General features: G+C 42.0%; 1 protein-coding gene across 2 annotated transcripts in view; it reads left to right on the top strand.

Moving 5' to 3' along the window:
• itpka (inositol-trisphosphate 3-kinase A) overlaps nt 1-14,402 on the top strand; it is a 38,026-nt gene extending 23,624 nt beyond the window's left edge. The window contains exons 4-7 of one of the 2 annotated variants that reach the window (XM_088354694.1): nt 3,813-4,017; nt 5,479-5,580; nt 6,184-6,255; nt 12,392-14,402. In XM_088354694.1, the coding sequence (XP_088210820.1) occupies nt 3,813-4,017; nt 5,479-5,580; nt 6,184-6,255; nt 12,392-12,595 (583 nt within the window). In that variant the 3' untranslated portion in view covers nt 12,596-14,402. Of the gene's footprint in view, nt 1-3,812; nt 4,018-5,478; nt 5,581-6,093; nt 6,256-12,391 lie in introns of both variants that reach the window. The other variant, XM_088354693.1, reaches the window with a different exon arrangement.
• Nucleotides 14,403-16,678: the final 2,276 nt, after the last annotated feature.

Below are 16,678 nucleotides of genomic sequence, written 5' to 3'. Positions count from 1 at the left end.
CTCAGAGAAGCGCAAGAGAAAAACAAGGTGCAGGATGAAATATGTCAACTTGATGTTGCCAAAGAAAGGTGCCTCGAACAGACACTGTACTTGTATTTCTCTCTCTTTCCCCGTGTGTGTGTGTGTGTGTGTGTGTGTGTTTCCGTCTGTCCCCGTCTATCCCCGTCTGTCTTTTTTTTCCACCCCTTTTCTCCCACTCTGTCTCTGTCTCTTTCACTCTCTGTGGCTCTCTTTTTCTCTTCCTTTGTTGCTCTTTGTCCCTTTCTCTCTCTGTGTCTTTTTAACTTCTTTTGCTCTTACTTCATTTTTTCCTTTTCTCTCTTTTCTCTTTCTCTCTTCCTACCCTTTGCGCTTTCTTTTCTCTTTTCTCTCCTTTTGTCTTTCTATTTCTCTTTGGATTTCTTTCCTCCGCTCCCTTTCTTTCCCCCTCTGTCACAACTTCTTTTTTTATCTCTTTTGTTTCTCACGCTCTCTCCCTCTCTCTCTTTTTTCGTCCCGCCTTCTCTCCTTTTCCTTCCCTCTTCCTCTTATTTCTTCATGTCTCTTTCTTTCTCTTTAATCTACTAGCCCGGCCCCCGAAAGAATGTTTGTTCTATGGTGTGGCCCTAACGTTCTGGTTCTAACGTATAAAACGACATTACGCCGAAACAACAATTTTTTTGGATGGCCACAAATATTGCTCCTTATATATTGTATTCCATAAAACAACTTTATATATTTTTTTATTTGGACTTATTATGAAAGATAAAAGTACTAAAAAAAAAACGAGTTTCCCTTCAATTTATAACTTCCAAATAAAACTAACAAAATATAAAAGATAATGTCAGTTTGACAAGGATTTGTTTGAATTTTAAGAAGTCATATTTACTTGTATAGTCCTTAATCACAGACCAGACTATGACACACAGACTATTTTTACACCCTCCCCTGATCTAAAACCTACATGAGGGCAACGAAAAACCTCCAAAACCTCAATATGAGGAAAGTGAGGAAACTGATAAGCGGTTTCAGGATGACCAGGCTGCAACGGATGTTGCAATAACAAATATTACATAGATATTGTCAACATGAAATATTATTGGTCATTCATAAGATATAGAATAAGAGTGTGCTGTAAGCCAAGATTTAAACAGTTCCACTGAGGTTGCAGATCGAATCTCAGGGGCCAGAGCATTCTGCAATACCGGGGCCCGAATGGAGAACGCTCTCGACTGTGCGGATCTCTTCTTGGCTCTAGGGATCACTAGTAGACCAGCATTTTCCGAGTGAAGGCCCTGAGCAAGAACAGAGGGGGAAATTAAATTTGAAATATATGAGGGGGGGAAGTCCATGCATAATTTTGTATACTACCGACAGAACCTTAAAATCTGATTTTTAGCTGACAGGGAGCCAATGAAGGTAACAAAAAATATTTTCCAAATATTCTTTTACATTTAATGCTAACAAGCAAAAGGCCCAGCAATAGAAGATTGGATTCTGCTGCTAAGAGTGGTCTGTGATCGGAAGCTGCTGTACCCAATTGGGCTGCCCGAGGTCATTGGACACCCCACAGAAAAAGGCCACACAAAAACAAATATTTATTAGATTTGTTTGTATTAAATGGGGGTGCCTTGAAACAAAACCTAGCTAAAGACAGTCATGAACCCTAAAGTACAACTGTGTTCCGCCGTTTTGGAGCCTATAAACAGGCGGCCCGCCTTAGATTCTTTTTTGGGTTGTTTTCAAACAATCGTTCAGGCCATTATTTTAAACCAGACTAAGAAATCAAACTTTCAACAATAGATGCTCAATCCCAACTGCTTTACCAAGACTATTATATGGTTGACACAGCAACACCAGTTACTATCTCCATCAATCCATGGGTCATCTTCCAAGTGATATAAAAAAAAAAAAACAGTACAACCCTGGACTGGTCGCCAGTCAGTTCCAGGCAAATAAAACAACAAAAAACAAAACAACATAAAAATTAACATAACCCTAACATTCTACATATTCAGTTAAACTAGCTGGCATTGCATTTTGGAATGTGGAAGTAAGCCGGAATAATAGGAAAGAACCATTTCTTCCGTTGACAACCCCTCATATTTCTTGGCTTATGCAACTTTGAGAGCTTGGAAATCAACACTTAGCTGAGACACTCCATGTGCATTTTGTCTCTGGGCTTCAAACCACACAGAAATCCCCTTGATCATTTCTGGGTACTGATCTTTTCTTTTTTTCTCCAGGTATGCTTTGCAAAAATAATTTATAATATGTTTCCTTAGTGCAGTGGTTAGCACATTTGCCAAATGTGCAGAAGGTCCCCGGTTTTAGACCAGGTGGAAACATGTTTGTCTGGAGAGGCACCACCAGGCTGTACTTGCCTGAGACACACCACAAGAGATGGTGCCCCTACGACACTTGTGGTTAAGGGATCCAACGAACAAACCATAATACATGTAATATTGCAAAGATACATTAATAAAAAAAAAAAGACAAAATTCAGCAAAATTTTACCTTAAAATGTGTGCTTAACTTTTCACGCCCCCTTTCCCAGACGCTGATGATCATTGCTACTTTTGGCTCACAACCAGATATGCGCTGACTCTCTTATTTGAGCATTTTATAAATGTAAATTTGGATGCGAGTATAGGGATAATATCTTCATGAGGAGAAATTCAGCGTTCTTCTTCATTGCTCGAGGTCAGTACCACCATGACTGTATTCAGTCCAACTTTGTATTTGGATATAAACACGCTCACACTTCAATAAAAAGTCGCGAATTGTATGTGACAATGTGAGTGATGCATACGTGTTCAGCATTAAGAGGACATAGTAAACACATGATCTCATTTGTTGACGCACTATGTAGTAACGACAGTAGAGTTAAAACATTCTATTAGCGTGTTATACTACTTTGAACAGAGGAAAATAACTGACTTTTTAGTCATGTGACCACCTGTAGCCTCTGCAATAAACAACATAATATTGTGTATTTTTCTTATGTTTTTTTCTGTAAAAGCCCTTCTGGGGACAGACATTGAGAATTAGCTTTGGCTAAAATATTATAGTATGTGACATGTGTTATAGAGCATACTTTTCCCTTTTCAAAAAAACGAAACTTGAAGTTTGTAACGCGTTAGTCCCAACAATGGTTGCCTGTCAGGTGCAGGTAAAAAGCAAAACCCCCAAAACCCATATGCGCTAACGTTTTATGTATGCAACGGAGCTTTCGTAGTGTTTTGTAATTGGAAAGAAGCCGGAATAATAGTTAAGAACCATTTCTCCCGCCGACATAGACGACTAAATACGTCACTTTAATGGTATAACATTAAATAAGACATGCCACAACGGCAAAACCTCCTAATGCACATTTTATGCTCGACTTCCTGCCACAGCGTCATGCGCATTACGAATAAGCACAAACAAGTCAGCCGCTTCCCATTTATTACGGAAAAACACTTCACGGAGGAAAGCGGTCTTCGTTTGCATCACATTCACGCACCGGGGGTGTCCCTGGAGACTCCCCCTTTTGTTTGTTAACCGCACGCTTTCAAAACCGCTTACTTTCACGAAACGCTCTGTTGAACACTGCACACTTCCTCCGAGCTCGCCCCCGCAGGAGAAGTGTGACTCAAAGACAGAAACTGAAAGGTCACGTCTGCTTTTTTTTTTCACAGGGAGTGTGAAAAACTGTCACAAGACCAATGTAATGAAGTCTTGTAAACAAATAACAGGGAGTGAAAACAATTCACACCCTGAATGTAAATAGCCTCAGGGGTTTTGGACCAAAGACTGTTTCTAATATGTAAACATTCGCGTCCTGCTTGAAGAACCTACTTGGAGGAAGAACTGGTACGAGCACGGGTGCGGCCCAAGCCGAGGGAAGACTTGTACAAAAAGATGGTGGAGGTGGACAGCGAAGCCCCCACGGCCCAAGAGCACACACAGTGTGGCGTCACCAAACCTCGCTACATGCAGTGGAGGGAAAGCCTGAGCTCCAGCAACACCATGGGCTTCAGGATAGACGGAATCAAGGTATACACACCAACGGGGAAAATGGATCTTTGACGTATATAATCGTCAATTAGTGTGAATTAATTCGGACATTTGGAAGTGATTTTCCAAACAATGATAAAGGTACTCGTTGACGCCATCTTTTTGCTTGTGTCGTCATTGCAGCCTCTGTCAATATCCCTATGTTACGCGCATTTCTAGGACGTGCTCGATTAAACGCTTGTTTTTCCATCTTTTATGGTGTTTGAGTTTGCGTTTGGACTGTACTTGAAACAAGCTTTATCTTACTTTCAACATTTTCATGCTACACTAACAAAAACTGCAGTGACAAGCATTAGGTCAATCTCCAACCTCCGCCCCACCCCACCGTGCTGAACCTAAGGTGTTCCACAGCCCAAACAGCTTTGCTAAAAGTGAGATGAAGGCAGATCTCTTCAAACTTAGTTGGCCATTGTTAACACATACTTAATAGAGAAAATATTCTACAAATGACGCACACCACCTTAAAGTAAAAGGTACAAATACTCACGACTCAATGTTTTAAGTGCAAAACAACTGCTAGCTAGCATTAGCTCAGCATGTATTTATCAAGATATCATCCCCAATTAAAAGTAATTGGAATGGGAGTTTTAAACATGGGTAATAACATTCACAAGCTATATTCAAGTCATGGAACTGATATTTACTACTCAGAATATTTTAAGAAGAAGAACAATCATGCTACAGATCACAATTAGAAGTGTAAACCTTAGCTAGCATTATCTATTAAAATATGTTCCCCGATTAGGGTAAATTAGAAAATTTGGACATAGATTTCTGAACAGTGGTAGGAGTAGTCACAGTCTGTTTTAAGTATATGTACAGGTACAGACTACGTTGAATTATTTAAGTACGAAAACATTGCACTATCAGTCACAATTTGTTACATAAACCTTAGCTAGTGTTGGTTTAGCATTCGTAAACAACTTTCGCCCCGCTGAATTTGTGAATTTGAATATGATCACGTGACGGGGCTGCTACGTTTGACTGGTTAAACATGGTAGAGCCTGGCGGAGTTCTGCGTCAAAATAAATATGCCTTATCGGAGACAGACAGACGCATACTTACGTGGAGGTGATTGATTAAGTAACGGGGTAACAGCTTCGATGTTGCCTGATGCACCGGAGTAAAAGTACCGTTTTTCTTCACAAATTTACTTAAGTAAAAGTAAAATTATAGGGATTTAAATATGATCCTAGAAGTACAAAATCTTTAAAAACTCAAGTGAATTTAACAAAGTAAATGTACTCCGTTGCTACCCACCTCTGGTCATATGTGTTATATAAGTGCGCGATGAGGCAAATTCAGTTCTCACTACATCATCAAACGCAAAAGTTACCTACCATTTTTTTTTTTTTAATTCGAGTGATACAAGATTTGCCTGATTAACAAGAAATGCTTGCGTTCATTTTCGATCATGTCGCGTCTTTACATTGTATTCAGAAATGTGATGGCACGTGTCGGACCGATTTCAAGAAAACCAAATCGGAGCGGGACATCATCGACTCGTTCAAGGACTTCGTCGGTGGCGACTGCAACCTCATAGTACGTGGCGGCTCGCATAAGACATGAAAAACTAAAGTTTGGTCGGACAGTGGACACGAAGTACAAAAATAAAAAATAAAAAACATGTCTGTTACATGAACTAAATAGTAAAACCCCTGAAACTACAAATGGGAGAGATTTACACTAAGTAGGTGCAAACACATGTCTATTTGGGCACATTATTCCTATTATAATGTATTAAAATTTTCGTGAATACTGATGCAATTTTAAGACGAAAATATAGTAAAATTGTGTGTAGAGACGTCTGAAACACCAGGTAGCATCTGAGTCCATTTTGTAATTTTTAGGCTAACATCAATTGGAACCCTTTTAGGCAAGTAATGTACTGATAAAACTATACGATTAAAAAAAACACCCACATTTAAATAGCAGAGCCAATTTTTGTACGCTTCCTAGCACAAAAAAATAACCCAGAGTACGGTATAACAACAACTTTTTTCAAATTGTGTGGCTTTGGAAACACTTTTTTGTCTGTGTTTTCTTGTTCTTTAGTTATGGTCCCACTTTTTCCTCTTAGCCATCACTGATGCTTTCTGTGGTAGCAGGCGAATGGACAGTGCTAGATGTTTCTTGTCACCACAGAAGTCCTACCTGAACAGATTGCTGGAGATAGAACAGGCCCTGCAAACATCCGAGTTCTTCAAACATCATGAGGTAATGATCAGAAAATGGTGCGTTGCTGAAAAAAAACGTAATTACAGTTACTAGCCACATCATTAAAAAAGTAATTGTGTTACCATACCACCCAAAACTACTCAAAAGTAGCGCTTTTACTCTCAAAGTAACTTTCTAGTAGATAATTACCGTTGACATTGAAATTACTCTAGGTGCTTTTGCAAGTTCTTCCGGATGTTTAAAAATTAGTATGTGGTTTTCTATCATAAAGTGTCTCAACAATGAACATAGATTGTTTAATGAGCTTCCACAAAAAGGATTATTTAGTGTTTCACAGCCAAAATGTGATCAGTTGGTGTGACACTGTAAACTGTAATTAAATCTGTGTCCTATGCATACACCGGACTAAGCGCTAATCACAGACATAGTATTTTTGACCTTGTACAAGTGACACTAGAATTCTAAAGTCATATTGCATTAAGTATCTGCCCATCTTCTGTTTTATGTTGCAGCCATATGCCCTCACGAAAAGAGCCATAAATGGCTTGCGAGCCATATGCCCTCATGAAAAGAACCATATATGGCTCGCGAGCCATATGCACTCATGAAAAGAGCCATATATGGCTCGCGAGCCATATGCACTCATGAAAATAGCCATATATGGCTCGCGAGCCATGTGCCCTTATGAAAAGAGCCATATAAGGCTCGTGAGCCATATGCCCTCATGAAAATAGCCATATATGGCTCGCGAGCCATATGCACTCATGAAAATAGCCATATATGGCTCGCGAGCCATGTGCCCTTATGAAAAGAGCCATATAAGGCTCGTGAGCCATATGCCCTCATGAAAAGAGCCATATTTGGCTAGAGGGGCCATATGCCCTCATGAAAAGAGCCACATATGGCTCGCGAGCCGAATGCACTCATGAAAACTGGACCATTTACATCATTAGACTGTTAAATGGTCAATCTAACATATAGTTAACTTAAATCTAAACGGCTGCTAATCTGACTTTTTGCACTACTGGCAGTTTTTTATAGCTTGCCACTCCTTGCACATTGCTCTCTGCACTATTGTAATTACAGCGTTATTGTTACAGTGTTAATGTTACTGTGTACCTGACTTGTTAACCTGACTGCCCATTTTGCACATCTGGTTAGCTACTCTTCTTGCACTATCGGCACTATGGTAAAATACTATACGTAGCCAAAATACAATACAACATTTCGTTCCGTATACACGTGTACTAGAATGACAATAAAGTAGATCTGAATCTGAATCTGAATCTGAATCTGAATCTGAAAAGAGCCATATATGGGTCACCAGCCATTTGCCATCATGAAAAGAGCCATATATGGCTCGCAAGCCATGTGCCCTCATGAAAAGAGCCATATAAGGCTCGTGAGCCATATGCCCTCATGAAAAGAGCCATATATGGCTCACGATGTCACGGTCGCCTTGGTGACCAGTCTGCCCCGCCCCCTGGGCAACAGCTGAAAGCAGTTCCACTAATGGTGGGTCTGTGTTTAAGGCTGCATGGTGGGCTCTGCGGTTGCGGGTTCATTACTACTCATTCTTCACAATTCCGGTCTGTTATGCCTTGTCCTGTTTAGTCTGTTATGCCTTGTCCTGTTTTAGTCTGTTATGCCTTGTCCTGTTGAGTTCGTGCCGGAGGAACTCTGTGTTGTTCTGTTTTGCCCCGGAGTATTGGGCGACTTTTATTTTGTAAAATAAAACTTATGGATCGTCAACGCATTTGAGTTCTCCCTTCATGCCTCCTGCCTCTGTTTTGGTCCGGTCACCCCTTCCACGCCACCACGTCTCGTGACAGAATGAACCCGCCAACAATTGAACTCAGCGAACGATCCCAGCGCGACTTGGGGAGAGCTGGAGTGCGCAGTTTGGCAGGCGCCTACTGAGTTGGCCTTCCCTGCCCGTTCGAACCACGGCCCCGCCCGTCGTGGCCCTTGCTGTGCCTCGAATGGGGTCCCAGGAAGAATTGACGCCTGCCTGCCCGACTCCCGTGCCGATTGCCTGCTATTCCCTCTCCCCTGCGTGCAAGTCCGACTCCGACTCCGCTGCCCGTCGGGCCAACTCCGACTCCGCTGCCCGTCGGGCCGACTCCGACTCCCAAGCCTGCCTGTTCGACTCCCAAGCCTGCCTGTTCGACTCCCAAGCCTGCCTGTTCGACTCCCAAGCCTGCCTGTTCGACTCCCAAGCCTGCCTGTTCGACTCCCAAGCCTGCCTGTTCGACTCCCAAGCCTGCCTGTTCGACTCCCATGCCTGCCTGTTCGACTCCCATGCCTGCCTGTTCGACTCCCATGCCTGCCTCTTCGACTCCCATGCCTGCCTGTTCGACTCCCATGCCTGCCTGTTCGACTCCCATGCCTGCCTGTTCGACTCCCATGCCTGCCTGTTCGACTCCCATGCCTGCCTTGAGTCTCCCTGTACTGATTTTGTTCAGTCTTTCCTGTCCTGTCTTGTCTGTTCTGAATCTGTTCCCCCGGAGTCTGACTCTTCTGAATCTGTTCCCCCGGAGTCTGACTCTTCTGAACCTGAACCCCCTGAGTCTGACTCTTCTGAACCTGAACCCCCTGAGTCTGACTCTTCTGAACCTGAACCCCCTGAGTCTGACTCTTCTGAACCTGAACCCCCTGAGTCTGACTCTTCTGAACCTGAACCCCCTGAGTCTGACTCTTCTGAACCTGAACCCCCTGAGTCTGACTCTCCTGAACCCCCTGAGTGCGACTCTTCTGCATCGGCCTGACCTGAGTGCGACTCTTCTGCATCGGCCTGACCTGAGTGCGACTCTTCGGTAGAGGCCTGTCCTGAGTGCGACTCTTCGGTAGAGGCCTGTCCTGAGTGCGACTCTTCGGTAGAGGCCTGTCCTGTTTACCTGTTCTGATTTTGCCTGTCCTGTTTACCTGTTCTGATTCTGCCCTGATCTTGCCTGTCCTGTTCTCGTCGGTTCTGCCTGTCTGTTATCCCCTGTCCAGCTTGCCCGCCGGACCCCCCCCCCTGCCGAGCGCCGTTTCCGATCCGCCCGACGCAGATGGCGCCTGCCTCTCCCCGTTCCTGCGCGTTCGGAGGAGGGAGCGGGGTTGCCCCAATCGTGAGCGTCGAACCATTCCGGGGCGTGAGGTTGTAATTTTTTCTTTTTTGGGACCTCGGGAGCTGTCCCTTAAGAGGGGGGCTCTGTCACGGTCGCCTTGGTGACCAGTCTGCCCCGCCCCCTGGGCAACAGCTGAAAGCAGTTCCACTAATGGTGGGTCTGTATTTAAGGCTGCATGGTGGGCTCTGCGGTTGCGGGTTCATTACTACTCATTCTTCACAATTCCGGTCTGTTATGCCTTGTCCTGTTTAGTCTGTTATGCCTTGTCCTGTTGAGTTCGTGCCGGAGGAACTCTGTGTTGTTCTGTTTTGCCCCGGAGTATTGGGCGACTTTTATTTTGTAAAATAAAACTTATGGATCGTCAACGCATTTGAGTTCTCCCTTCATGCCTCCTGCCTCTGTTTTGGTCCGGTCACCCCTTCCACGCCACCACGTCTCGTGACACACGAGCCGTTTGCCCTCAAAAAGAGCCATATATGGCTTGCGAGCCATATGTACTCATGAAAAGAGCCATATATGGCTCGCAAACGATATGCACTCATGAAAAGAGCCATATATGGCTCGCAAACGATATGCACTCATGAAAAGAGCCATATATGGCTCAAAAGCCATATGCACTCATGAAAAGAGCCATATATGGCTTGCGAGCCGTATGCACTCATGAAAAGAGTCATATATGGCTCACGAGCCTTATGCACTCATGAAAAGAGCCATATATGGCTCGCGAGCCATGTGCCCTCATGAAAAGAGCCATATAAGGCTCATGAGCCATATGCCCTCATGAAAAGAGCCATATATGGCTCGCGAGCCGAATGCACTCATGAAAAGAGCCATATATGGCTCACGAGCCATTTGCCATCATGAAAAGAGCCATATATGGCTCGCGAGCCATGTGCCCTCATGAAAAGAGCCATATAAGGCTCGTGAGCCATATGCCCTCATGAAAAGAGCCAGGGGCGGCAGTAGCTCAGGAGGTAGAGCGATCGTTTTAGGATTAAGGGATTAAGGGATCCCTGTTCGAATCCCGGCTTGTCCGTGTTACATTCCGAAGTGTCCTTGGGTAAGACACTGAATCCCCAATACCCCCAATAAGCAGGTTAGCGCCTTACATGGCTGCACAGATCACGGCCGCTATTGGGAAATGTGAAGCACAATGTAAAGCGCTTTGGGAAGTCATTGACTTGAAAAGCGCTATATAAATGCAGATCATTTCAGATCATTTCATTTCATATATGGCTCACGAGCCGTACGCCCTCATGAAAAGAGCCATATATGGCTCGTGAGCCATAAACACTCATGAAAAGAGCCATATATGGCTCACGAGCCTAATGCCCTCATGAAAAGAGCCATATATGGCTCGTGAGCCATATGCGCTCATGAAAAGTGCCATATGGCTTGCGAGTTGTATACACTCATGAAAACCCCCTGCACTAGACTAATAGGTTTATCGATGAAATAGGAAAAAGAATTTGATTTTATATCATCATCACACTACTTTTACTCAGGACCACATTTCTGATCACGTGGGGCCATTAATAAAATAATCCATGTACACTAATTCCAACTTTGAAAGACGTTAAAAAGACTCATTGTAAATGTTATTTTGGTGTTTATAGTTGACCTTAACAATAAACGATTTTAATCATCGCCCCAAGTTTGGTGATGAGATAAAAAACTAAAGCCTTTTCCTATGTCATCTGTAACCCTAAAGATCTCTTAATTTAGAATCGACGCCTTCAACACCGCGATGGGTTTGAATCAAATGTGGTCTACAATATTTTTTGACTGATCAATCATTGCTCAAATATGGTAATGTATTACTGTAAAGCCTCTTGTAATACGAGCACCCAAACTTTGAGACCTTATTGGGTGCACGTTATACACAAATATATATGATGACCAATGTTCCCTCTAATTTTCCAAGGGTCTAAGCGTTCACGCAAAGTCGGTGAACAACGCTTGAAACAACAGTGAGCAACCATAATCCCAAGTGTGGCAAGATAATTAATTATCCAAAATTTGACATCAAGTTACATTTTGCTGAGTTTCCGGCAATGCAAAATTATTTTTCTCTTTTGAATGAATTGACTCATGTACTATTGCAAAGGTTGTACGGCCTACAAACCCCGTTTGTTCTTACAATTCTTTCACAAGATATCCATTTCTTTTTTTTCCTTGATATATTTTGTCGCATAATATTAACATTTTTGGGGGCTTAATTAGTCGGTTGTAAGATACAGAACTGTACTTAATCACATTTTTTAGTGGAAGTACAATGTTGGCAACAAGAATCACTTGATATAATTGGAAATTATTTGAATGCAACACAAACTTTTTTTTCTTTTTTCCGTGTTTTTTTTTCTACTTTTTAAAAAATTCCTTAAAAAAAAATCTCATTGTGTTTATTTTTTCCAAGCTGTTCCTTTTTTTGTTCTCTATTTACTTTTTTCCTACATTTCTTTCTTTTCTTATTTTCTGGCTTTTTTCAAAATGTTTCCTTCTTTTTTTCTCTTCCTTTTTTCTCAGCTTTTCACTCCTTTTTATTTTGGTATTTTTTTCTTTTTTGTTCTATTCCCCCCTTCATTTAAGTTATTTTGTGTATGATTTTACATAATATTTGGTTATGTTGGGATTAAAGAGGCAAAAACAACCTGAAGAGCCGAGCGCTGGCTAGATTTTCTTGTGCGCTGAGAATGTGCGAGCAGTGCGCAATTGCGCACGCGTGCAGCTTAGAGGGAACACTGATGATAACCTACGGTAATTACTTAATTGGGTTGCTGTCAACAATAAAATGAAAATTTTCCAATGTTCCATCCATGCATTTTCTATCCTGCTGATACTACTTGGTGTTCATTTCTTTGTTTTTGCTGAACAATCCATTTATTATTTGGTTTCTGGTTTATGAGGCTCTCATTTTTTTATTTCTTCATGTTTTTGTTAAGAATATGTTTGACAACAGGAAGCTTTGAACTACTTTTAATGCATATTCAGAATAAATGACAACAACGACATGATTGCACTGCGTCACACTATTAATAGGTGTGGTGTACCCCCCCTTGCAGGTCATCGGCAGTTCCCTGCTTTTCATCCACGACCACACCGGCGCTGCTCAGATTTGGATGATCGATTTTGGAAAGACTACCGCCTTGCCACCGGGCAAAACGCTCAAGCACGACGTTCCCTGGCACGAGGGCAATCGAGAAGACGGATACCTTTTGGGACTGCGTAACCTCATTCGGGTCTTGGGGGCCGTGAGGGGGCAATGAGCTCAGCTTGGACTGTGGTGGTGGGGAAAAGTTCATCGTGCTTAGAACGTGGAAGAAGATGTGTTCATGTGGAGGGAAGCAGACTTCACTTACCCTATTTTTTGGACTACAAGGTGCACCCAGATACACCTAATTTGACAAAAATTGAGAGCCTTATAGTATGATGCCCCTTAATTCGAAAAACATGACCATATTTGTGCAATTATTGATCAGTGGATACATTTTATTGCTGACCTATTGCATAACGATGGTGGAGACGGGGATCGAACCGGATAGCAATAGTAAGTGCACCGAATCCTTACCGACAGGCCGCTGGGGACATGGATGGTTGTTTACAATTGCATGACTTTGGTTCGGGAATCAAACCCAGATTGCGGCAGTTAGAGCACCGCATCCTATTTACTAGACCACTGGGGTTACAGGCGACATATGAAAAGGAATTAGATCTTATTTTATTATTATACTACTTTTAGTATCAGATTAGGTAGGGACAGGGTTGGGTAGGGTTACTTTAACTGGATTACTTTCAATTACTTTTGGATTACTCCAATACCAAATATGCTAATAAAAGACAAAAGAAACTAAATACGAATAAAATTATGACTCACAACACGTGGTAAGCTTTCTCTCCTGGCTTTGATCTCTTTGATCTCCGGCAAAACTAACATAAAATGCGACAGAAACAAAATGAAAATAAATCCAAACACCTTGCCAACAACATTTTTGCCGTTCCACGTATTCCGTTACTCCCCAAGCCTGCTCAAAATTTAGTCATTTTTCTCACACTCTCTCTCGCTTACACTCTCTCTCTCTCTCATTGTCTCTTCCTCCCTATCTATCTCTTTTTCACTATCTCTCTTTCTCTTTCTTTTTTTCTCTTTGTGTGTCTTTTCACCTTCTTTTGCTCTCTCGTGCTTTCCCCTTCTCTCTATATATATATCTTGTTTCTACCATTCTCTGTCTCTCTCACTCACCCTCTTTACTTTTCCTTCCCTCTCTTTCTCTAATTTCTTTCTAATCTACTAGTCCGGCCCACGAGATAATGTTTGTTCTATCATATAATCCCCTTCCTGTATGGCCAGGCTACAATGGATGTTGCAATAACAAATAATACACAGAGATTGTCAACATGAAATATTATAGATCACTCATAAGCTATAGAATAGAAGTGTGTTTTAAACCTAGATTCGAACAGTTCCACTGAGGTTGCAGATCGAATTTCAGGGGGCAGAGAATACGTTTTAAAGGTGCGCCTTTTTGTGTGGAAAATACGGTAATATCAAGTGAGAAAATACAGTGTTAGGTTTATATAATTATCCATAAGGGCTTCTTGAAATGAAAATCCAGATTAAGTTTTGTTTATTTAAAGTGACACAGAGAGATGCCGGAACGAGTCTCGGAGCAAAAAAAGTGACAGTTTTAGTTTAAAGCTCCAACACTCAGTAGCCTAGATGGTAGGGCGCCCGCTTTGAGACTGGGAGCTCGCTGGTTCGCGCCTCGGCCGAGTCATACCTAAGACTTATAACATTGGTAAAAATGGCGGCGCCCTCTGTTGGCTGCGGCTGCATCGGCTCGCTACAACGGGTCAGGTGTATCGACATTTCGTTCTTACAAAGAATGACAATACAAAGGAAATTATTATTATTATTATTATTATATAACGGAAAAGAAGGTAAACATTTGCTGTTCGTTGGCGTTTTAAGCAAGACTTTGGTCAAATGACCAGGACTCTTTGTTCTTACAGTGCTGGGGTAGAAAGGGAACTGAAATTTTGTAGCTTTAGCAGTAGTATATATATATATATATATATATATATATATATATATAATGTATATATTTTACCTTTACACACTTAAATCAGCAAGTTGAAGCTTTTGCAAGGAGTCTAATTTGCAACACAGTTCTTATTTGAGCTGAGATCTTAGGCCCGGGCCCAAACCCGACCTTAAATTCTTAAATGTAAATCATTAAGTCGGACTGGGCTGGACTTTGTTTTTTTTCTCTTTTCTTTTTTCCCCTTTGTGCAGGATCTGTCTCAACCAGAACGGAATCAGGACCCAAATGCGTAGCGTTAACGACAAGTTTATTGATAGAAAGAGGAAAGGCAGCGCCAGCGATCCGGTGCTCGCTGGACGCCAGAGGCAAGCCATTTACACGGATCGTGTTCCGAATACGGAGCGGAAGATGGCCATGTCGAGGACGGACGAAACAGGTCGATAGCCGGGACAGGAGAGCAAAAATGTGGTTGGTATCAAAAACAAGTCGTAAGCGGGGACGGGAGAGCAAACGTGGTCGGGGTCAAAAAACAGGTCGTAACCGAAGACAAAAGGGGAGATCAGGAACGGACGGGAGTCAGTGTTAAAGTGCTTGCCTTGTAGAAAAAGAGGTTCGCTGATGGACTGACCACAGAAGAGTAAAAGGACTGGGTTTAAAAAGGACAGGGAACCAATCAGGTAGCCCGCTGCGGCTGGTGCCAAAGGAGTGGGCAGAGGTGATACTTCATCAGTCATCAGGACAGGATCTGCACAAAGTCATTCGATAACTACTTTTTACTTCTACTTGAGCAATATTTTTCTGAAGTAACAGTACTTTTACTTGTATAGCAGCCCTTGGATCCCCAAAGAAAGTCTCGACTGATGCTTAAGGTGTCCTTTATTTAGTTGTAGCAACAGGTTCACCATAGCACCGTGAAAACTGTGTGTCAGGGTACACAAACATAAAACTACTTCAGCTCATGATCTTTACAGTACAAACACAACTCCCCATCAATATCCAAACAAGCATTAAAGTATACATGACAATACGTACTCACAATGCTACACAGATAGGATATTTCAATTAGACAAATAAGCAAACAAATATACCTTAGTGGATGCTTGGATATTTGTGATTTTTTTATTCTGTCACAGTCCTTTTTGTGCAAATGAAAACGTTTCAGCTGGAGCCTGGAGAACAAAGATTTTGTGGCTCAGGCTCAATCAAACCAGCTTCCTCATTAGCAACACTTGTGGGTTCACCTTTACCTGTCTCCCTCTTCTACAGCTACGGTGTCACTCAAGGACAAAATTCAATCAACACCCATACCCATCCAAGTCCATACACACAACTTCTCTCTCTTTTGTTTGAGCACACATAAAATAAAAGCATTATTTAATCATTTAAAGTTTGATTTTTCTTAAGACAACAGACACATTTACGTAAATAGTTTTACTCAAACAAAACAAGGACGAATGTGGTCCGTTACAACTTGAGAAGCCCACTTCGGCATGGAAGTTATACTAACCAGATAACTCTATCTTAAAGAACTATAAGTTTAACTCCAAATCTCAAAACCCAAATAAATTTTCATCCTCTGTGTCACAGAAGAAGATGCGCCGCTTCCTCTTTCTACCTCTACGTTCCTTTATGTTAGATGTCATTTCCACTTCTCGCCAATAGCTTACACACTTTGCAAACTTTCTTTCTACTATTCAGCCAAATATTTCACTTTATGCATCTTCAACACACTTATACTGTATACCTGCGGGCCAGGTTGGCTCGGGCAAGGTTTTTAGGCCCGATCTTACCTTTAGTTCTTATTAATTTAAAATGTAGGAGTCACAGATGTGCAAACTAAAGACACAAAGTTAGCGAAACAAAAAAAAGTCCCCTTGTTTGCATTTTGGAGTATTTTAGTGTGTATTATTTGACGACAATATGTCGCCAAATGGTGTAGTACAGTCGTCTCCAATGTGGTGCTCGCAGACCTCCGGAAGGCCCTGAAGTGCCACCTGAGTATCCCATGAACTGGTTACAAAAATATATCATGGGACACTGTGATTTTCTAGGAAATTTGATTTCTAACTGGCATGATGCTTAGTGGTTGACTGAGGCTATTTTAACCCCTAATAATCACACCCTGGTAATAACATAGTTATAACATAGTAACATTACTGTACCAGTGGCAAATGTAGCTTCAGAGGTTGCATTACAACCTAAAATGAGTGCTAAAAACCACAAGGAATAATTTATTCTTCAGCAACCCAAAGTGATAGAACCACACCATTTAACGTCACATTTTTTGCCCATCCTTTTCGAGGTTGT

Source organism: Urocampus carinirostris, chromosome 15, assembly GCF_059441175.1.
Source record: "Urocampus carinirostris isolate Australia breed hairy pipefish chromosome 15, RoL_Ucar_1.0, whole genome shotgun sequence".
NCBI classification, from domain to species: domain Eukaryota; kingdom Metazoa; phylum Chordata; class Actinopteri; order Syngnathiformes; family Syngnathidae; genus Urocampus; species Urocampus carinirostris.
The sequence above is the reverse complement of the archived record's forward strand: the minus strand, read 5'-3'. Positions and strand labels throughout refer to the sequence as shown.